The sequence below is a fragment of the Aythya ferina genome (assembly GCF_964211825.1).
Source record: "Aythya ferina genome assembly, chromosome: 9".
Lineage (NCBI taxonomy): Eukaryota > Metazoa > Chordata > Aves > Anseriformes > Anatidae > Aythya > Aythya ferina.
In genome coordinates, this window is record NC_140305.1 from 19001526 (window position 1) to 19024172 (window position 22647).

The window sequence follows — 22647 nt, forward strand, 5'->3', positions numbered from 1 at the left end:
AAACATTCCTTTACGTGACATTAAGACCTTTTTATTTTATCTTTGGTTTGCTTCAAACGTGCTTATTTGATAAAAAGGAACAATGTACCTACAGTTGTAGAGGGGAAGAGTGAGAAGGACATTTGCAAAACATTCCTGGAAATAAACATCAGCAGTTTAATAGTAAAGAAAAAAACAAGCAGAAAGCACAAGGTTCGCAATACCACAAATCATTGGGGGCAGGGGAAATGAAAAAGAAAACAAATTAACCATACGATCCCTCCCCATGCCCTCTCCCCCCAGAAACATAACACTTTACCTCAGGAATCACTTTTCAAATATCACCTGCAGAAAGAATGCAGCCCCCAGAACCACTGATTCCCACCTCCAGCTCTTTGTGGTCCAACAGCACATTACAACATCATACAACTCACAATCGCCATCAATATTAAATACTATCGACTGAGAAACAACAGGCTTTTATTTGAAATAAAGTGCCATCTTAAATGGTAACATCTCACAAACACGGTACAACAGGTAAAGCATTGTATAAATGTACAATCTGCACATACAGGGTAATTATAAAGGGTTAATATCTAACAGTCTTAGCCTCTAACAAACTATAACTGAAACTACACACAAAATTATAAAAATACAAAAACACAACAGTATTTTTCATGAAGTCCAAAAGATGTCAAACTTGCAGGTGCCAACACGGGAGGCTTCTGAGGCTGCACAAATTCTGAAAACTGGATTTAAAAGTATGCTATAGTAAGGCTTCACAGATAGCAAAAGCAGATTTCCTAGACAGCTTCTCAGCAAATGATGCTTTAAGATACTGGTGCTTTCGATACGCTAATACAGAGCAGAGAATTACCTTTGCCCACAACAAAAAGCAACCAAAAAAAAATTTTGAGACCAAAGAAAATATTTGAGAAGCCTTTCACATCACAGTTCGTTGAAGTCCTCTTGGCTAAACCAGGTTTTGCAAATAAGAGTTCTGTATAGTTTGAAGAGAGAGGGAAAAAACAAAACCCCACTATTTCAGCAAAGGTATTGAAAGCTACAGCCCAGCACCAAGTAACAGGAAAAAAATGGAGATCAAACTCATCTGTTCTGAGGAAAATAATTCTGCGTGTCAGAACCAAGGAAACATGCTGTAAATAATTTTCCTCTTTCATTTTCATAGGTGTGAATTAAAGCCAGATGTCCATCAGGTTCTAGAATGGCCACTGAGAAAATTTACATATCGATCCCTGAACAAATGTGAGCAGCTCACATTCACAGATCTATTGCATTCCAACTTTCTCCTTATTTGGATTTAGTTTTACATCCACTGTTTGGACCACAACTGCATACAGTTGGTTTGCAGTTACTAAGAAGATTACTGACTTCTTTTTCCAGTATTCAATCCCACATATGCAACCGAGTCACTGAGCATCGGGGTGAAAATGCCCCCTTTTTCCTCACGAGCTGTAACTCAGCATGGTCGCAGACAGCAAGCATTTTCTCGCACACCACAGCATTGCTGAAAGTCTCCAAGAGAGGATGTATAAAGAAAGCAGATGTTTCCTGGGGTCTCATTCCTCCCAAAACTTTTTAGTGCATTTTTTCAGCACTATTTTATAGAATCAGCATCTCCCGTGATGAAATAGAGACAAGCTTACATTATACCCCTTTTTTTTTTCCCAGATGAAAGAAAGAGGAAACAGCAGATTAAAGAATTTTGAAAAGGGAATGGAAAAAAGTGACACAATTAACATTTACATCTAAGCACGTACTACTGCAATTCAAACTAGTTTAATGAAATCCAGCATAAAGTTATTTACAGAACAGGAAAAGTTGTAGTACAAAAAACTAAAACTGCATCTAACGGTAAAAAGGAATTCCTGTGACTATTACCGTAGGAGTTGGTACTAGCTGCTTGGCTGTCTTAAGCATTCTCATTGAATAAACTTTACCTTACCTTTGCTCTTGGCGTTGGCTCTGCCCAGCAGGACTGTCTCATTCTGACGCAGAAAACAGCCATCCTGAAAATTCTAAAGAACAGCTTCTGTCACTGGTCCCACTGCAGCGCGGGCATCCCCACTGCAGCCAGCGTGCAAAAACACGGGGCAGGCTGCAACTGGAGCCAACTGGGAAATCGGGAAACTTACCTCCAACAGCTTACCACTCCCCCCTCCAATAACTGACCAAACTGTCAAGCTGTACTCCACTAAGATAGCAAGTTTCCCCATCTCCCAAACAGGAAGAATAATAGCTCTGAACAGTTGCAAACAGGTACATTGTTCAGACCTGGAGTTAAACTGAGTATGTTCGGTAACCAAAAAAGTTTATTTGTTCCTCAAAATGAACGTGAAAATTTTGGTAGCTGATTAAACAGCAGCATAGATTCACTGAAGATAAATGGTATCTCACCTCTACTAGTACATTCTGATGGTTATTACAAGGCAGTCTGACACATGCAGCTGTCTAACCAGGTAATGGGTTTGGATATCATGACAGATGCAGAATTTATCAAAATAAATAAAATAAAAGGAAGACCCTTGAAGGATCTGATATCACAAAAAAAAAAAAAAAGAAAAAAAAAAAAAGGAAGTCTACAACAACTCCCATCCAGTTATAACCATCACAATGCTCATGAGCAAAGCCACCACTGTTGGCTGGCATTTCAAGGTCATGGACACTCATATTAGACTTCAAAAAATCTAAGTAATTTTAATTAATGTTTAACTCCATTTTGCTAGTTTTCACCAACACAAGAGGTCAAGTCAAGTGCTTTTCCTGATCTCCCTTTTCACCTTCAGGTGACTGAAAGGGTGTAACAATACAAGAAAGCACTAACACTTCAGAGGAGACAGCATAGGCATATACTTGAGGCATGCCATTTAAAAAACAGGGAGGAGGGATGGTAAAGACTCATTTTTTCATGCCAAATATTATAACCATGAGGGAATTGTTCCTTATTCAGAGAAATGAATAAGGTTGCCTGCAAACAGGCAAGGTCTATAGATAATTTTAAATTATCCAAATTGAGCATCAATTGCAACCATAGTTCCCAACCTAACCAAGTTGGTTTGCTGTTTTTTTCCTTCCCTTCCCGCTCTCATCCAGCAGCTTGGCTGAGACAGATCAAGATTACACTACAGAAATTAGGGATACCCTGCTGCAAGTTCTTTGCTAAAGATAAAAGCAGCTACTAAAGCCCTGTAGTGAAACAATGACAGAAGCTCTTCTTGGGGAAAGCTAGTGCTGTTAAAACCTTAAACATGATATGTTATTACCGAAATATGTTCAGACATTTTATAATTAATACAAGCCAAATTATTACCATGAAAACAATACCACAGAAACATTCGTTATTCATATTACATAAAACAAGGCAAACTTTAAAGACGTATAAAAAGCAGAAGAACATTTTGATAAGACATTTAAAAACTGGAAAACATTTTTAAAAAGACATTTCACCTAACAGTGTACCCAAGTGTACTTACCCAAGAAATGAACCTTCAGCTTACCAGCACACTGAAACGTGTACTACTAGCAGTAATACTGCTCCTACTCCTCAAGGGAAATGTGTAGAGAATAAATTTAGTCAAAATTTCAACTGTAAATCTGCACAGCACGTGCAACAAACAGGTGACAAAAAAAATGGTGTGAATGTCAAGTCCCATATGTTGTTATCTTCATTACGACCCACAGCAACAAACTGCAGCAGTTCCTAAAGGCAATAACATACTCTAACAAATTCTACATAAAATCTGTCTGACCGTCCTCTGTAGCATCAGGAAACACTATACTCACAGATTTCTGGAAACTTGCTACTTAAAAATGTAGCGCTCTAATAAAACTGTTTGGTTCCATCTCTTGAAGACTGTGCTATTAACGCCAATAGTCTAAGATTAGTGTTTTATCAGACTGTGTTTTATTACAAGATAAACTTACAGAATTTCAAAACAGAAATAAAATACCTGCATGTAAAAATTTTATGCAAAAAGACCACATACCAGTTAAGGAAGAACTTTAAACTATACTCAAAAGCAAAGAGAAAAAACAGGTGTGCATTTCCTCCAAGATATCTAAAGTCCCCCTCCCTTCTCCAAGAACTTGGCCTTGGTATTCAGCAACTGATCCTCCAGCTGTAGGAAACCTATCTTGGAATATCGTATGACTCTGGAATTTTGCCCCAACATTTCTAGCTAGTCAAAACATTTAAGTGATCCTGCAATGAAACCTTAATATTTTACAGTTGGCCATGAGATGAAGCCCTCTGGGGTTGTTAAAAAAAGGATGGAAATTACTTACTGGTCCACTAAAACCCGCGAGCTGCGTGATCATCAGACACACTATGGAAATGATGAGTCTGGTGCGGCAGAAAATCCACACAACTCTCCGGAGAGAAGCATCATTGGGCCCACATTCTTTCAGTTCTTCCTGCCACAATCTCTCCAGCCTAAGAAAAACAGAATGCAATTTTCACTGCAATAAAAGGTACAATCTCATAGGCACATCTCTGTAAAAACTGTAAATACATGGTTTATTTTATGAGGTAAAGAGAAATCTCTGCATCTTGAAATATCTATATTGTGGTATTTGTACTGAAGAGAGGGACAAAAAACACAATGCCTTTTTTTTTTTTCTTTGCTCAGTCTCTTTGGCTATCTTAAGCTTTGTCTGGCAATCTGGCATTCTGTCTGGCTATCTAAGCTCTTATCACCACCTTTTTTTGCTGGTCTGATAGAATAGTTGTAGAGTTAAAAGCTGAGAAGAATTCTCATTAGCCATAAAAGGTTAATTTAATTGCAAGATATGACCCTTATTCAAATCATCCTGGTTCTGTAAGTGTTTTTTTCTTCCATCATTTCGCCACAAGTTTTTTTTCAGTGTAGCTTTGATATATTTTTAAATAAAATTTAAAGACATGAGAAAAAACAGAAAAAAGTAATTGCAAAACGCTCCTGTAGACAGATTGAAGTTCACTGAAATCAGCAAGAGTACAGAAAATGCAGCAGGAGGAATTGGTATAAAGGAGGATAAAACAAAATTGCATTATGTCTGAGAAATACAGAACAAAATATCTGTGCTGCATATCTAGGACAATATTATAATTACCTGTGAACTTATAACAAAAAAAATAATATGGAGCAAAATGTTTCTACCTTCTACAATTGACATCTGAAGACTCGTGCCTTGACAAGGACCATACATCATCCATAAACAACTCCCCTTTCTTGTATGCTCTGTGGGCCAAAGGAGTGAGCCAGGAGAAGGTCATGCAGGAGAAAAGCCCAGCATTATCAACAGGGTGCTGGTGTCTAAAAGAAAAAAAAAAACTGAAATAAGTGAAAAGGAAACAGAATTGCAAATCATTGAGAAAAAACAAAGCCTACTCTCATTGAAAATACTCAAGAGTTCCAAACGGCCATGCAAGTTGCATTTGTCAAATAAATTCAGCATTTCCAGTGCCAGTCAGCAGAACTACAGATACAAATCTACTTTTTAGCTGGTTTGAAAAGCAGATACTGTATCAGTTCTCCTGCAGCCTCAAGGCTTACTTGGAAGTAGTCCGTATGGGTTTCAGCACATTCAGGCCATGGTGGTATTTGCCCTTGTGATGCTCTTCATCCAGCATTCTCAGCTGGGAATGCACTGAGGTATCCAGTGGGAGGCCCTCTGCGCGAGCAGCTGCTTCCAAGGCATCCTGGCATTCAATCTGCTTTTATAAGAAAGAACAGAGTCAGAGTTCAAAGCTATGCCTGAAGTCCAGGACACCTGCAACTTTACACCTCTTATTTCTGTAAGTCATTGCAACATCAGCCACTGCCATTTGATGTCTTAGAGGACGGGTTTCAGCCTGGTGGCAAAAACATGGAAGGCACACACATCATGGATCTGCATAATGTACATTAACACCAGTACTGCGTCTGTGTAATAAATAGATCGATCTTGTATATTGTCACAGGACCAAATGCTTCAGGTAAATAAAATATGATGGAAGAAAATAAAAATAAATAAAAAAAAACACCATTAGTTCTTTGTAAATTTGGGGAATCAATGACTGGTTTATACAGTACAGTTCAGACTTGATGAACTTGCACCCTCTTAGTATAATCTAGATATTCTTAGCCACAGAAAAGTCAGATTATTATCAGAATACTAGTAAACTTCTTCCAAAATACCTTGGGTTACATCAAAAGAAAAATATGTATTATGCAAACTGGAATGTACTTTATCATGTTTCCTGATTTTTCTCTTTCTCCCTAAAGGCAACAAGAAATATGGCAATTCTTCCTGCTCCCAGCCATACATACTTCTCTGTGGCTCAGCAACTGTATTACCAGACATTTAAACGGCAAGCCTTATCTCAGGAGAGTTTTCCCACAGCCCTAGTAAAAGGCAGACTTTAAATTCTAATCTAACAGGAGAAAGTAAATAGCAATGATATGGAGAAACCAAAATTTTGCAGAGTTCAAACGAACCTTTTGATCAGAAGCTCGATGTGGCAAAAGTATCTGAGGAGATAAGCTCACTATCTAACGCTTGCAGAGGGCTCACTGCAGGTCCTGCTAACTTCATGGGCCATCTATTGCAGAGTCGTGTTATCTGTTTGTTTTCTGGTTCTTTGAAAATGAGTTACTTTGTGAACTCTAAGGTAGAAATCTCCCTGGCCGTTTTGTAAACAGAGATACCAGAGAATCTGTAAAGATCATCTCGTCCCACCACCATGCCAAGGTACCATGCTTATCCTTATTAGCGGCCTTCCCAGGACAAAGTTATTTCATAATTTTTTTTTTTTTTTTTTAAACAACTGTAACTGCCTTGCAGCCTCCTAAAAACACAATACCCAAAGCCTTAAATGGCCATCAATAGCCAGCAATTGATTCCTAACCTTGCATTGCATAGTTTTTGTCAGAGATTTAGCCTGTCCTATGTTACTATCTAAGCATATAGCACATTAAGACAATTAGCTTCTACTCATGCAAAGGGGCGAGAGCAGGAAATCGATAATGACAGTATAAATCTGCCCTTTGTTTATTTAACCAAGTGCTTAAATACTGCCTAAGCACTATTTAACAACTTTGTCAACAACCCATGGTCTGGGGCTCAAAAAACATTATCTAAATCTAAAGCATGATTATAAAATAAGCCAGGATAATTAGAAAACAAAAGAACACGACAAGATTCTGACACATGTTGTGCCTCCAAATATGTAACAAAATCGGAATTAAAAGATTTCTCAATTTCTGTTAAATTACTGACTCACTAAGGGCCACACCTCCTTACCAAATCTCCCCTAATCAGCATTAATATGGGAGCTGCCAAAGATGTCTCAAAGACTCAGCAGGAGGGAAGCTGTGCACCACCACTTTCCTGGATACAGTGGAGGAATTCATAGCTAGTTGGCTTCGTTCTGCCACTTGCAAGACCCTCAGGCACATCTGCCCAAACACCCTGCCCTGTTGACAATATGCTGTGCCACAGGCTATTTGCAGATTCGTTGTTTTTCAGAGCACACAGAAAGGGCCTTGGAGTCCAAAAGGAGTCTCCCAAATTCAAAAACATCAGGATAAATGTAAAGTTGTTCACCACTTACAAGCGGGAACATTTTTAGTAAGAAAGCACAACTGCAAGATCCTGCAGTTTTTAAGCAGTCCAAAGATAACGTTCACTCACTGTGAAAAACAATTAAACTCTCTAGAGGTGCTCAACAGGATTGTCTTAGCAAATGTTGAAAATAAATTCATAAATTGATAAATGACTAGGGCACTGCCTCCTAAAGGCCTTTGCAATCTCTTGACACACGGGGAAGTACAAGCACAAACCCCTAGCCGAGAAGATTCTGCAACTCAATCTTGGCAAAGCTGCCAAAATCCCACACGAATGATTATCAAGAAACAAACGCACCACCCTACTGTACAAGAAAGATTACAGTTTTGTGTCGAATTATAAAGTCTCCAAAGCCTACAGTTTAGCAGGGAGAAGTGAGACTCCTAAGCACTTCTACTGCGCATTTCTGGAGTAAAAGCTGAAATAGAAAAACAAGTCAGAAGCCCAACACTTAATTATATAAGTTTATGAACCCCTATCCTTTTTTCAAGTGTTCATCAACTGATGATATCCTGAGTGCCTGCTTGCACACGCAGTTTTCTCAGAAACTAAAATTCTAAAGAAGACTTTAGCAATGTGATGGAACAGGCGCCAGTACTGCTCTTGAAACACGTGCCTCATAAATCTTGTTACTAGCTGCGCTATCAAGGGCTTCTTGTAATTCAGCAGCTTCTCAGCATACCAGTAAAAGCCACGTAACTGGTACTAAAGCCCTGTATTAGTAACGCCAAAGTAATGTTAACAAAAAACAAGTCTAAATTAGAGATTAACACTAACCAGGAGAAAACAAACAACATTGTCATTTCTTAAAAAACAGCAGCTCACTACTCAGCATCATCATAAAGGCAAAAAGACAATGAAGAAAGCATGAACAATACCACACCACTTCCAAAACCGAGGGTTTGCCCCCTTTTTGAACACCAGTCACTACCCCATGCTTCAGTTAAGAAAGGGTGCTACACTTAAAATGACTTTGTATGAACAATGAGAGCAGTTAGGATGGGAACAGCTTCCACTCATGCAGAAATTTAAGACTTTTCAGCTAGTAAAGGAGAGGAACAAAGATAAGGTACTTGAGAGGCCCATAAAGTCGTGAATGACATGAAGAGAAGTAGGGAACGATCACTGGCTGATCTTCCAACAAAAGAACCTGAACACTGGGTGAAATTAATGCTATTCACACAAGGCATGCTTAAATTCTGAATTCCCTATCACAGGATGTTGTAAAGATCAAGCATATAAATGGACTAAAGATGGGAGAATTGAACTCGCACAGAAGAAATACATCATGGCTCACTTAAACATGTGACAGAGAGCAACAGAGATCGTTTACCCAGCATTTTATTCACAGCTAGTGGCCCACAAATAGTTTCTGCAACCACAAACAGCTTCTGACAGAGGGCAAGGGTCCTGCACTCCACGTTAGGTAAAGGTGTGGCACACAGAGGTGCAGGCTGGTAGGACTGAACAGACAAGGGACTCTAGATGAGGAATACAGTTCAGCTTTTAATCCTAACAACAATCCCTGGCTGTACTCTATTGAGCTATTGAGTACCCTGGGGAAGTATTGCTACACATATGATCTTGTTTTGTTCTTCTACCTCCACAGCCAGCAGTCAGGCAGAGAAAGCTAAGCAGAGCTGGTGCTGCTCCTGCAGCTCACCTGCCCTCTGACTGCCTGCAAATGGGGAGCAACAAAAGCCTCCAGCACCCACTATAAGGGCTCTCTGATACAAGGCCAAACTGGTCATAGGGATGGCACGCATATGTGGTGATGGGAGGCAGAGCCAGAAAGGGGCCACAGTTGAAACAGGGGTACCAAATTCATAATCTTTACAGCAAGATCATGTAAGAAGGTCATGAAAACTCATAAAACCTAGGAGCCAAGCTGCCAAACACAGGAAGTCAGATACAGGCAAAACAGATGTTCTTCCTGACACACGTTTTCTATAGATTATGCAGAAAGGCAAGTGAAAGGGAAACAGCAGCTTTTTAGACATTTCCTTGTAAGCAGAGAACATGGGCATTTATTTCTGTGAAGATGGTGAAGCAGGTGAAGAGAACAGAGGCAGCTGTGCTATAGATGTGAAGGAGTGAGATCCTAGCCTTTTGCACATGCAGTCTCATATTTAGCAGAGACTGTGGCAATTTATTGGTTCAATAATTGTAGCATCACATGAGAACAGCAAAACCAGACAAGCTTGGAGGCCAAACAAAACACATTTTCCATCCCTTACTTCTCTTGCAGAGAAAGAATTTGGTTTGTATGCAGTCAACATACAAACCAAATCCCAACAGCCAAACAATTACTGTTTCTTCTGTAAAGGAGATGATTTTCCAGGGCTCAGATCACTGCAGAGAAGCTGCATCTCCTCTGCTACCCAACAGGAAACTAGAGCAGACACAGGAAGGTTTTTATTAGTCCTCACAGCTGACAGAATACAAAAGCTATTGTGGTTGATTCAGTATAATACAGAGTTAAAATTGTTTTATTCAAGTAAAGAACCAAGCTGGCAATGCTGTAGAATAGGAACTCCCACTTCTTGCATTTACAAGGCAGAGCTTGGAAGGCCTCCAAACTCCTACCTTCAAGTTTCCAGTAAGAAGAGGTAAATGGGAAGCCAGGACCAGCATAATACAGCTCAGGGCTAGTCAGGCACACAGGGAAAAGACGTAGGTGATCCAGTGCTTAAAACCTTCTCTGAATTAGAACTCTGTAGTTCTTTTTGAGGTAGAACTAACAGAAGTTGAATTAGTGTTTGAGTCATGATTTCAAAGCTAGCCTGAGTTTATGCATGCCCACGTTAGAGCAGAAGTCTCCCAGTAGCACTTAGTGTCAATGTTTGGGTACACGGCCTTGAAAAGATCACCACAGGTATGTTTGTGATGAGCCTGAATATTAACCATGTCTTGATGCACACAGAGTCCTTGCTGAGGTCAGGTACATTCATTTTTTCCTGGGAACATTGCTTATTTGACTTTGCCCTTGAATTCTGGCAAGTATTAGCCCTGAGGTGAGATGTTCTAAACTCTTCCCTGGCAAACCCACTTATTCCTATAATCCAAGAAATGAGGTTCAGCATGTCACTTTTATTTGGGGATTGTTTTTTTAAACAGCAGCTGTGTCCCTAGTCAGGCTTCTGGTGTACATGAATCCACATCTTGTATTTCACATACAAACCAGTATGGGATTCACTCAGAGCTGAGGCTGTACACTCATCATGCAGCACTGAAGCTGGACAGTTGATGCATGCTGTCATGCAGTAACAGCAGACCCCCTGCAGAATGAGAAATAGTGATCAGCCTTAACTGTAAGTTTCCCCTCAGAACTAACAACCCATACACACCCTGACCACAAAGCCAGGAAACACCTCAATAAGCAGATCATACTGGCACAGCACAGGCTGAGGAGTTGGTTCCTGACTTGCTCAGGTAAGCTCTATTACCCTGAACTACATGCAAACTGCTGCTGTTCTTCCACTAATTCTTTCCTCAGGCCATGCCTGAACTAGGTCACAAGAGAAGATATCAATTTAGGACAACACCAGGAAGATCCAGAAACTCAAACTGCTGTGGCATGAAACCACCAAAGAATGGGAGCACAAGCCCTGACATCATAACATTTATCAAGCCTGATACAGCCTTTCACTCAGTTCTCCTTCCCATACCAACACATTCAAGGAACACCCCACCCAATTGGCAAATAAACCAGTAATCTAAAAAATACCTCAAGGCTCCAAGCATAAGTTGACTGACAGACTTTTAACCTTACTCCTCAAATAGGATCAAAATGTAGATTGTTTGTGGAACAGCCTGGTCACAGCAGGATCCGGTGGCTACTCCTCAGCACCAGGATATGAGAGTTCAAAGACTAACAACCACCTCAAGTGCCTCAGAGCATCAGAACTCCCTGCATGAACAAGTTTTGTCTCATTTCAAGTTCAGTTCTCCAGATCCATTAAATCCTCCTGGCACTACTTAAGTCTATGCTATTGAGTTCCCATGACAGCCATAGGGCAGTGGCTCAAGCACTAATACGGAACACCACAGTGAAGGAAAGCTTGCAGTATCTCTTCAAAGGAAGAGATATTCCCTGCCCGCTTTCAGTCATGAGCAGACTGGTTTACAAGCCAGCTGTTGACAAAGGAACAGCAATAGACAGCAGTAAAAGACAATGGCAGCAAGTAGCCAGATTCAAGGCTTTAATTACATGGTTAAGATTTTAATTACGTGGCTAAGATTTAGGGAAAGGATTAAAGACAGCTGACTAAGTAGAAGCCATGAATTAGCCAGAATACTGCTGTTCCACTAGCATGTCTCTGACCAGTGAAGAATTTTGCGTTTTTATTCCTCTTAGTAATAAGTGTAAGACTTTTCAGATATAGGTAGATTCCCCCCTCTAAATTCCAGGTAAACTTTCAATAACTTGTGCTCCTTTCTCAGCTATCTGTACATAAATTGTGGCAGTCATGCAACCTCTGTGCTGTCCTCCAAGTGGTTAGAGGTTCAGCTTAAAACATTCACCAGGCACCCAGTCAGGGATCCCTTGTGTCAAATTAGAGAGTACCTGAGCAGCAGCATGAGAGAACATGACTAATCACAATAGTTTGCTTCAACCTTTAGGTATAACATGGAATTAATGAATCTGTAGAAAGTAGCACGAATTTTTGCCTTTGCACAAAGTCTAATTGTGTTTAAGCTTAAGGGTAACAAATATTGGCAAGGTGTAGTTTAAAGTTCTGTTTCCCTTTGACACTTAAGCAGAAATTAGCATTTATAGAAAAGTACACCTTTGGTATATAGGCACTTGGAATTTGCCTTATTGAACTCATTATGTGAGCTTATCACATACTTATTGCATCAATGCCCTTACACTGCAGCAGCTTGTTCACAGCAGGAGAATATACTGAAGCAGGATCCACAGAGGATCATACCTCACCTTGTGTAGCCTTTCATATAAGGCTTCCAAACATCACAGGGCAATTTTCTTTTTACTTAGTAGAAAAGTAGAACGACAATACAGGAATTGGAAGCTTAAAAGCTTAATTGTTATCAAAATAGCTCCAGGAAATAAGTATCTCCTGCAGTCAGACTGCACATTACACTAAAAATCTGAATTTCAAGTTCTACATTTAAGTCATTAACTACAAGAACTCAGATCACATTATACATCTGTACCTGTGTCAGTTTTTTTTTTAAACATTACTCAGGTAATGTTTCTATAAAACTACTCCTTCACCTTCTACACAGCTATGACCTGAGAAAATCAGGTATCCAACACTGCATTTGTGTGCAGCCTATCATTAACAGATGGGAGATTCTCAAGCAGCAGGCAGTATAATGGCAGCTGTTACAAGTTTCAGAAACACATCCAGATCTGTTCTTCCCTTGCACATCTCTCCCAGCACAGCCAGTTATACTGTTTAGCCGGGTGACAGTTAAAATGATTCTAACATCTTGTTCAACTGCAGTTTTACCTTGTCATGCAGTGAACACGGGCATCAGCTCAAGCTACCACAGCTTCTAACCATAACCTCCGAGCCAGCCATTTAGCAATATCTTTGTGTAGAGACCACAAGAGCCTAGAGCCCACAAGACCCCACTCAGGCTGTGATTCTTAGTTTTGTGCTCATTCAGTCATGATAATATGAAGATTTCAAGAAAATGCAGACATCCAGCAGCTTTGGCCACAACTAAAAGCTTGTAATTAAGCTGTCCAGAAAGGCTGCTCCAAGCATGGAGTGCTGAGGCATTAGTACCCAGGCTACATTCATATCCCTATTTAGGGTGTTCAACCCAGTTGTTCAGACACTCCAGATGTTCCAGAGAGGTTGAGAGGCAGAGCTGATCTGACTAGTGGACAGCCAGTGATAAATCACTTCAAGGCTACCAGCGCTTGAAGGATTTACATCAACTCCAGCAAGTCCTCTGTTGCCTGGCAAAAGCTGTCAGACACCTGAAAAATAAGAGATCAAGATGAGGACAGGAATATTAGCAGTGCTTCCCCTGCCTGAAGTTAGCAACATTTATTCCTGCATGTTTCAAGCAACCTGAACAGCTCAGCAGTGCCCAGTGTAATGCAACAATATTAACTGGAGGCTTACCACAGGTGCTGTAGACAGTCACTATGTACCAGCATCTAGAATCTAATCCCAAACTTTATATTCCAGTAACAGCTTGGAGTACAGTTTGCACATTCATGCACTAGCATTAACATTATTAACATTGAGACTAGAATCTCAATAGTTGAATTCTCATAAACATCGCATATCATGAGAATAAACTTTTTCCTCTCTTCTTCTGTAGTTGCAAATGGGATGGGGTAGGAGAACAAAGTACTTGCTCACCTGCTGTTCCATCAGAAACATGCACAGAAGTCTACATTTGAGACCAGTCTATTCCAAAACCACTTTCAGAACAAGTTTCCCTTCCTCATCTGTCATTTTATGGTATATTTGATGGACACAGTGAGGTCTGCCCTGCTTCTCAGGGCACACTGTTTCTGTTAGAAAGGAGTACAATTATTTCAGATACAACTTGAAGAACACAAGTGTTTGGGAACAAGAAGTCCTAAAGGTACAAGTATAAATCAGTATTTCAAAAGCGTCCTTTAATTTCCATTCACTGGTAAATTTTCATTCTTACAGGTGAAGTCTACTGATTATAGTGCTCAGCAGCAAGTACCTCTAGCAGTTATCTTCATTCAGAAGATCAGTGCCTCCATATACAATAACGCCAATTAGCATGGTATTATACATTGGGAACATGTAGTTAAGACTACTTTATAAGCTGTATTTTGAGGTCTCTAACAAAGACTTAAAAAATCAATTGTTAAAAGCATACTGCAGATACTTATTCATGAATAAAAACCGTGTTTTTGAATTTCAGTCCCAGCGTGCCTAACTATTTCAGAGGTCTAAATTTCTATAGCAACTTTCCCATTAAGCACCAGGAAACGTTAGATTAGACCTACTTATATGGCAATGATTTCAATTGTTATTCTAGGAAGCTTGCTTAAAAACGTCCCATCTTTCAACAAAGTGATCTTCAAGGCTGTGACTGAACAGCATGTGAGCTTCTAAAGGAGAAATTGCAAGTTCTTTCCCACTATGGTCATGAACACCCGCTGTTGGTTTCTATCAGCAGGAAACCTGAACAAGTGTGGAGGTTTCAAGACAAAGCATGAAGCTGAATACAACCTTTACGTAAGACAGAGCAAGGTACATAAAAAAGGTTTTGGGACCTTGGCTCAGTGGTAGAATAGATTTCACTTTCTAAAATCTTGACCAGGCAATCAACTAGTGTTGTCTACTTCAAGACAAGAAAGAGGTTTAAAAATACAGTAATACATGCAACAGGAAACTGAAGTCATGTTACTGATCAGTGACACGTCCATGTGGCCCTGCCAGAAGCTGTCACCCCCACTGGCCTTAACTAGTGCTCCTTGAGTATGGCAGTTTTCCTTTACCTTCTTCAGAAGGAAAAATGCAGTTCTACCTCCCTCTGATCTATGAGGTACCTCTGTAACATGCTAGTTACAATCCTCAGCCAGGTTTTCTCCAGGAAATTCGAGTTCCACAAGCTCTCTCCATCATAACTCTCAGTTGCCCAAGTGAGAGTTCCACCACAGCTTAACCCCTCTATCTGCACCGCTGTCATCCTGCCCTCCCTCCTCACATCAACTTCCCACCATGTTCTGACACCAGTTGTAACAACATGTGCCCAATAAACCAGCTGAAGCATCTGACCCGATCCCAGGGTTCATAAAGGCTGAAGTACTGAAGGACATTGTCACTTTCCCCTTGAAGTACTGCCTTTTTTTTTTTTTTTTTAAACAGCTGAGCTACAGTTTCTATCCTTTATTGTTACAAGCAGAGAGGAAGCATTTGACTAACAGGCAAAGGTCAACCTCATAAAAGTGAAGACTTCACTTACCCTTGTTAAAGGTAGAAAATATTCTAAGAAGTGATAAGGCCAAGAAACTTGCTGAAACTAGAACTTATTTCAACTAAAGGAAGAAACAAGAATTTATTTCAACTGTACACAGAAGTATGAGCGCAATTTTGACAAGGTCAAGACAGCTCTTCTCCTTAGCCTCAATATTTTGCAAGTAAGCAGGGTTTAATCTCACTGACGTTCAGCAATAAGTTCAATACTGTTTATGGATTACATACACACAAGCTATAAAGTTGGCAAAACAAGGAGTCCAAGTGTTTGAGATAAGTTAACTCAACCCAGCAATATCAAACAATGACTAAGAAGTAAGACCACAACACAGGGCCCATCTGTCAGAACTAGCCAGTTTCATTAATAAGATAATTCGGTTAATTCCTCTAAATAAAGTTCTAGTTAAGGACAGAGACAAACCTCTTTTTCCATCAGTAACCACAAATTTTACAGAATCCCTGCCTTGCAGTGTTATCTGGGCCTACCACCCTTAACTGTAGTCACTGGCACCAAAACAGGTTGAGCTACAAAGGCAAAAAAAAAGACCACAGCAACAGAGTTCAGCTGATAGGAACGTGCCTCCAAGTCAGATTTTAGTGTCATGATGTACAAGTACACAGGACTTGCTGTCTTCCAGCATTCAGAAAATAAAAAACGCTGGTTTCATTTCATTCATTCAAAAGGTTTAGAGGTAAATCACATTACGAGGACGTTAGCCAGCTTTCAGGATTTTGTCCTCCAAAGTTAAAGCAGACAGCACAATTAGATGATGCAGACCAATAAATAGAGATCCCGTGCCATGATTACTGCTTAACCCCCCTCCCACTGGTTGGGAAACATGCTGCCCTCCAATGGCATCGCTGTTGTCACCAGCAATTTGACAGTGCAGATTTGCTACTGGACAATGTACACTGGGTGACAAGCCAATGACATCAACATAACAGATGCTGTCGAAAAGCTGCGCTGTGACTCCGAAGGGCTCCTGGCTCTGCATCACTGCCTGCTCTAATGCAATCACTCTACCTTCCCCTGCACATCAGCGATAGTCTGCTGAGTCATAGAGCCTGTAGGGACACCAGAAGCTGCAGAGCCTGCGAGTACAAACCGCACTCTGCCTGCTGCAGAGCAGATCACTCCTACCTCAAAAAGCAGCAGTGCAGCACTGAGCCCGTATTCAAAAATACCTGTAAAAAACCCTTGAAGCCCCAGTGAAACAAGGTGAGCTTGATCTGAAGTAAGTTCTGTCTCAGTGCCCAGTATAATGCAACAAAACACCATCCTTTTAAAAACAGTCTTCACAGTTCTTCCATACAAATACAACAACTTCCCCCATTTCCAACCCTCCCGGACTAGGGCTGTCACAGGTAATCCATATAAAATGCCCAGGAAGGAATTTGCAAGCACCTCATCATTGCAAACAATCCGGACAGGCAGTACTGACCTTGGCTTCAGGCAGTTCTACATTAGCATTTTAGCAGGTTTTGGAAAGGTTAGGAAAAGGACATGAAGGAAGGTATTTCAATACATGTATTCAGACCAGCTAATATTATTAATCTTCTTTATTATTAATCTTCTTTAACCAGCATGGGCTCTTAGTTCCAAACCATATCTTTCACTATTTGTGTGGGTGTTTCCATTTATCTGATCATCTATTTGCCCTACAGCACTTAAGTTCTAGTGCATGCACTCTTTCAGTGGGAACAAGCTCTAAAAATTAGATGTTCAGAACAACACACAAGCTGTAAGCCAGTACTTATTTCAAGATCAAGCTCGTAAATTACAGAAAGTAATGACGACTGTACCATACCACATTAAGTGTACAGATGCATAAAAACAGTATTCAATACAGATTACTTCCATCCAGATGGAAAAAGTAACAGTCTTGCATCTAGAGCAAGCTAAACATCTGTCTCAGAAATAATCCTGAAGAAAAACATGGCATGATTAAGAATTTTTTCAGCTGCCAACACTGAATGGTACATGATTTGTGCTGAGCTCTTCACGGTTCTCACACAGTTGTAATGTGTGAGAACCCATTCTCTTAACTATAAAAGCTTGCAGTACTTCTTGGATTCAAATTGAATACTGGGAAAAGTGTATTTTGCTTATAGCCAGGTGACATTTAAATTAAAAATGTTTAATAAGCACTCAGATTTGTTACTAAGGTAGCTAGCTATGCTACCCCTTGAAATGACCTCTCCCACACCACAGAATATTCATTATTGACCTTCAAGGTAGTAAATCTATGCTGAGCTGGCACAGCAAAAAGGCTGCTGCGTGTAACTTAATAAGCACGGACAGCAAAACAATGACAAAATGAACTGACCTTATGTTTAGCATGCTGAAATTTTGACCCTTCCTGTTCTTCATGCTGCACCGAGTCGGCTCTCTCCCTCACGCTCCTATACCCAGGACTGGGTATGATGTACTCTTTTCCTATGTCGATGTCTTTCATCTTCCGTAAACGCCAGGGTTTACACGTGGATTTGCGCCTCAACAATCTGAAAAGAACCAAATTCCACTTCATTACATGGCGTGCACTAACACGCTAGTTACTTTTACTCAACTGCTTTTAAAGCTTAAATGAAGCCTGAAAGCAACTGCGAAGGAGCTTTGTTAAAAATAGAAGTAATAATGTGACTTTGAGAGCCCACGCAAGACCAGCTCCTTCTGAACTAGTTTAAACATACCCTGAGGTGGGTAAAGAGCACAGCAACTGGGCACTGGAGTATCAGCGGTGAAATATCCATTTAAGATGTCAGAATGCATAAATTTAAGAGCAGTATTTCCAACATTGAGGGACTACACTTGGAAGACCAAGTTGTCTAAGAAATCCCCCCCCCAAATCGCTGAAATTCCCTGAAAAAGCCCCTAAAACTGCACAGACGTGGGAGTTTAGCAGCACAGAGCCCTGCCCAGCAGCCCCCCCCACCCCACCTCAGGCGCTCTCTGTGGAGCCAAACGGCCCGCGTGAGGCGGCTCCCAGCCCCGCAGCCCCCCCGAGGGGAATAAACTGACAGGAAAACCGGCACGGAGACCACCCCCAGCCCCTCAGGGGTGCTGTGGGGACCCTGCCCAGCCGCCCCCTGACGGGACGGGCCCTGCCAGCACCCCCCGACCCCCCACAGGGGGGTCCCCGCGCCGGCCCCTTCCCCCTCACCTCCGCCCGCCGCCTGCCCCCGCCGCAGCTCTGCCCCTCCGCGCCCGCGGAGCCCAACCACATCCCTTATAGCGGTTCCGGCGTCTCCAGGGCGCATGCGCGGCGGGGAGGAGAGGGGAGGGGGGGAGTAGCGAGGAGGCAGCTCCCGCGCGGAGCCTCACGGGATGTGTAGTCCTCGCCGCTCGCCCACCGCCCGGCGGAGTGGGGAGAGGGAGATGGGGGGACTACATTTCCCAGGATGCTCTGCGGCGGGGAGGGAGAAGGGGGGGTTGCCTCCGTCTCGGCAGCCCGGCCTCCCGCCGCTCCTGCCGCAGCGTGGGGGGTCTGGAACGTTCGCAGGCAGGGCGGCGGGTGGGGCGCGCGCACAGGGGCTGCAGCCGTGCAACGCGAGTGTGCAACGGGAGTGTGCAATGCAATGCAATGCAATGCACGTGTGCAATGCAAATGTGCAATGCAAATGTGCCATGCAATGCAAATGTGCAATGCACGTGTGTCATTCAATGCGAATTTGCAGTGCAATGCACTTTGCAACGCAACAGTGCAACACAATGCAAGCGTGCGGTGCAATGTTTGCTTCTGCAACGCCTGCGTGTGCGAGGCGATGCCGTGCGCAGAGCAACGCGGTGCAACGCAACGCAATGCTGCGCAGTGCGGTACCGCGCGCTGCGTGCAGCGGGGGCACAGAGCTGCCCCGTGGTTTCCCCGCAGAGCTGGGGGACGTGGTGCGGTGCTGCGGGGAGGTGGCGGTGCCTCTGCTTCTCCCCACGCAGGTTTCGCCACAGGGCGCTGCCCCGGTGTTGCTGCACACTGGCTTTGTCACCTGCTGCTGCTGGCGAGGTTATTTACAGCCGTGCAGCGGGGGAAGCGGCAGTGTTGCGCTCTCCCCTGCCGAAAGGCTGTAAATAACCTCAGCGGCAGCGGCGCAGGTTGTCTGCTTCAATCCCCTGTCCTCAGCTGACATCCTCCTTCCAGCAGCCGGCTTTGGCCGATGCCTCCCTTAAGTGGTTTATGTAACAAGCGCCTGTTTGCGCCGCAGTCGCTGCTCGCCTGGCAGGGAGCTTTGCCAGGGCCACTTCGGCGGAGCTCCTGCCCCGATTCTGGCAAAAATGGGAGTCAGCCCTGCTGCGGGTGCCCTGCTGCTTTGGGACAGGAGCAGAGGCACAGCAGCTGGGAGCACACCCGGCCATTGCACCTTCCTGCGGCCGGCACCCCAACACCCACATTTATGCCATTTCACCTCTGTTTGGCTGGGATTTTACTGGGGGAAAAGCTGCGAGGTGCGCTTCGAGCTTTGTAAATGCTACGTCCCAGTAAAGGGGTTTTAAGGCAGGAGGCGATTTAGGGTAAGGCTCTGAACAGTCATTAAATAGACCATTATCTGCATCAGCCGCACCAGTGTGTGGAGGTAAATAAGCATGCGGGTACTCAGCGGTGCTGTCAAACAGCACAAGCAGAAAAGACAAAGTGAGAACAGCAGAGAGAATACAAAACGTATTGAAGCTCCAAGGTGAATCACTTGTGCTGTGTTTCAGGGCTTTGACCTGGAATTGTTCCCAGCAGAAGACCCAGCAGCCTGCAGCCCCTGAGCTGAGGAGGCCAGAGCTGCTTCTGGAGGCGGCTGGTTTTGAGCTGAACCTGAAGGCTCTGCACCCTGTGCCTGCGTGGAATGAAAAATGGGAACCTCCATTGTGCCAAAATGTTTGAAAAATGTGTTGGGAGAGGAGAAGAGAGCATTGTTTTGTCCGAGGGAGCCAGCACCCTGCCTACAACTTGGTGTCCCCTTGCTGGAGCAGATTGTCCTCCCTCACCGTGGTGGCTGGGGCTCCTGGAGGAAAATGGTGCTGTGGGCATCCCCCAGGGAGCATGTCATGATTTTCCCCTAGTGTTTGTTTTAGGGGAAATGAAGGTACTGGTGCCACCAGCCCAAGGAGGCACGGCTTGAGCTCCAGCAGCAGCCACTGATGCTTTTAGTGCTGCGAGTCCCAGGTTGGCCCCCGTGGGATGGCAGCTCTTACACAAACAAGGCCGGCTCAAAACTTCCCCTGGCTCAGGACCTGGGATTTGCTGCGATCAGCCCCGAACAGCAGCAGGAAAAGCACGGCTGGAACCGAGAGGCAGAAGCATTTTCAAAGCAGAGGCCAGCAAACCCCCTGGGCTGGGAGGCAACGCTTGGCACTCACCTTCCCTGGAGGGGGAAGGAACCCAGTCCCCTCACCCCAAAATGAAAACAAGCAATGAATTTAACGCAGGTCTTAAAACAAACTGACTTGAGCCACCAGATCTGAAGACGGAGCATCATCGCCAGGCTGACCAGGAAAACCAAGGCTCCGCTGGCAGGAGCAATGGCCTTCATTTACCAGCTCTCCTTTCCCACCAGGACGCCCCGGCAGGGCTGCTGAGGCTTGCCTTTTTGGCAGGAATTTCCTGGGCTTGGCTGCTGAGCATGCCAGGGCTTCTTCGCTCTTGCTCCTCGGAGCTCTGAGCCACGAGGTGCAGAGCTCAGGAACGAACTGGATGGCTCAAGGAGAAGTCCCCTGACCTCGCGTTTAGCCTGCAGCACTGCGGACAACAACAAGCCCAGAAATAGGGCGCTCTGGAGAGGCTGCCTCCCTCAGCTTGCTCCCGATTCCCTGTCCCCGTGCTGTGCCCGATGTGTTTCTGCCCGTCCTCCCCACGTCCCCCTCCCACACATCCCACGCAGTCAGGACTTCAGGCTCTCAGACCGAAAGCTTTCCCACTGCACTGCAGCAGGTCACTTCTCTGGAAAGCAGCAATTTCGCCTCTCTGGGCCACGTTTCTCTCTCCCAGGAGCCGCCAACCTGCGTGGGCAGCTCAGCAGAACGAAACCAGCCTCGGAGCTGCTGGAAGAAATACCTGCGTGCTGCCTACAGCTGGAGAGGGGAGGGGACATCGCTGCCTCCCCCCTCAAAGCCCACCGTCCCCGAGCCATTTGGGGACAGCAGCGGGCTGGCTTTGTCACGTGCGAGGCACAGCCCAGCTTCCTGCAAGCACGCGTCAATAACGGCAGCAGCGGCCTTGCATAATAGATGATTGCTGGTTACACCACAAAACGGGGCTGGGTGCGCTGCAGTTCACAGCTACGGGGTCTGATGGATTTGGTCGTGGTCTGCACTGCAGAGAAAGAGGTCCCAAAGCTCCCGGCAGGCTCAGTGCTGCCGGTGTCCCAGGAGAGAGCGGACGCGATGGGTTTGGAGCAGGGGAAGGATGAATAAGATGAATCCTCCCCTTTGCTTCCGACATGCTTCAGGCAGTTTGTGAATTTCTCAGCACACCTGTGCGTTCAGCTTTCATGGAAATTACCCATCCTTGCTTCTTGTTAGCCATGTGGGCATTGCTGTGATGATATTTTGGAGGAGATGCCACCCCAACCTCTCCCTCATATCCCCTTCCCTGCAGCCCAGGCGGGAGGTGAGCCTGCCTTCCTTCTGGGAAGTGTCGTACTCATCTCAAAAACTGCAAGCAGCAACAACAACGTTATATTTTTTTTAGGTTTGATCGCCCTGCCCTATCTCTGCAGCGTTTCTGAGCAGAGTGCAGCAGAACGGAGTAAGAGGTGCAGTGCTGCCCAGGCCACACAGGTCGCATTTTCGTTTGGTGCTCAGCATTTGGGTCAGCGTGGAAAAAGTGCACCATCTTATTTCACGTAACTTTGAGAGGCTGAGGCACAAACACCACCCAGCAGCAACTGAACTAAACCTGATTCATTTATTTTTTATCTTACAGGGAGAAGCCAGAAGCTCTCAAAGCTGTTGCAACGCTTAAAGCGCAATCCAGCGCGGGAGGCCAGTTCAAGGCTGTTTGTCTCCGGACTGTTCGATCTTCCACAGCCCTGATAATTCAGAGGCCAGGATCAATCCAAGGGCAAAGCATAGCTCAGAGAGCAGAAGCTGGGACAGACGTGTGCATGCTAACAAGTCGTGTGGTTCCTACAG

The 22647-nt window shown here is 43.8% G+C and overlaps 1 protein-coding gene and 1 long non-coding RNA gene across 4 annotated transcripts in view; both read right to left on the reverse strand.

Annotated features, from left to right (window-relative positions):
- The window catches only part of ABCC5 (ATP binding cassette subfamily C member 5), a 44880-nt gene extending 26095 nt beyond the window's left edge, over positions 1–18785 (reverse strand). For 2 of the 3 annotated variants that reach the window (XM_084529888.1, XM_084529889.1), the window contains exons 1-5: positions 18695–18785; positions 17861–18035; positions 5535–5695; positions 5139–5294; positions 4285–4432 (exon numbers count right to left, since the gene is read on the reverse strand). In XM_084529888.1, the coding sequence (XP_084386014.1) occupies positions 4285–4432; positions 5139–5294; positions 5535–5695; positions 17861–17989 (594 nt within the window). In that variant the 5' untranslated portion in view covers positions 17990–18035; positions 18695–18785. Of the gene's footprint in view, positions 1–88; positions 4187–4284; positions 4433–5138; positions 5295–5534; positions 5696–17860; positions 18036–18694 lie in introns of those variants that run through there. The other variant, XM_084529890.1, reaches the window with a different exon arrangement.
- LOC311441594 lies at positions 12587–16968 on the reverse strand. Its single transcript, XR_014696090.1, has 2 exons — positions 13935–16968; positions 12587–13543 (listed from the first exon to the last, which is right to left on the reverse strand). It is a non-coding gene; the product is annotated as an uncharacterized lncRNA (long non-coding RNA).
- Positions 18786–22647: the final 3862 nt, after the last annotated feature.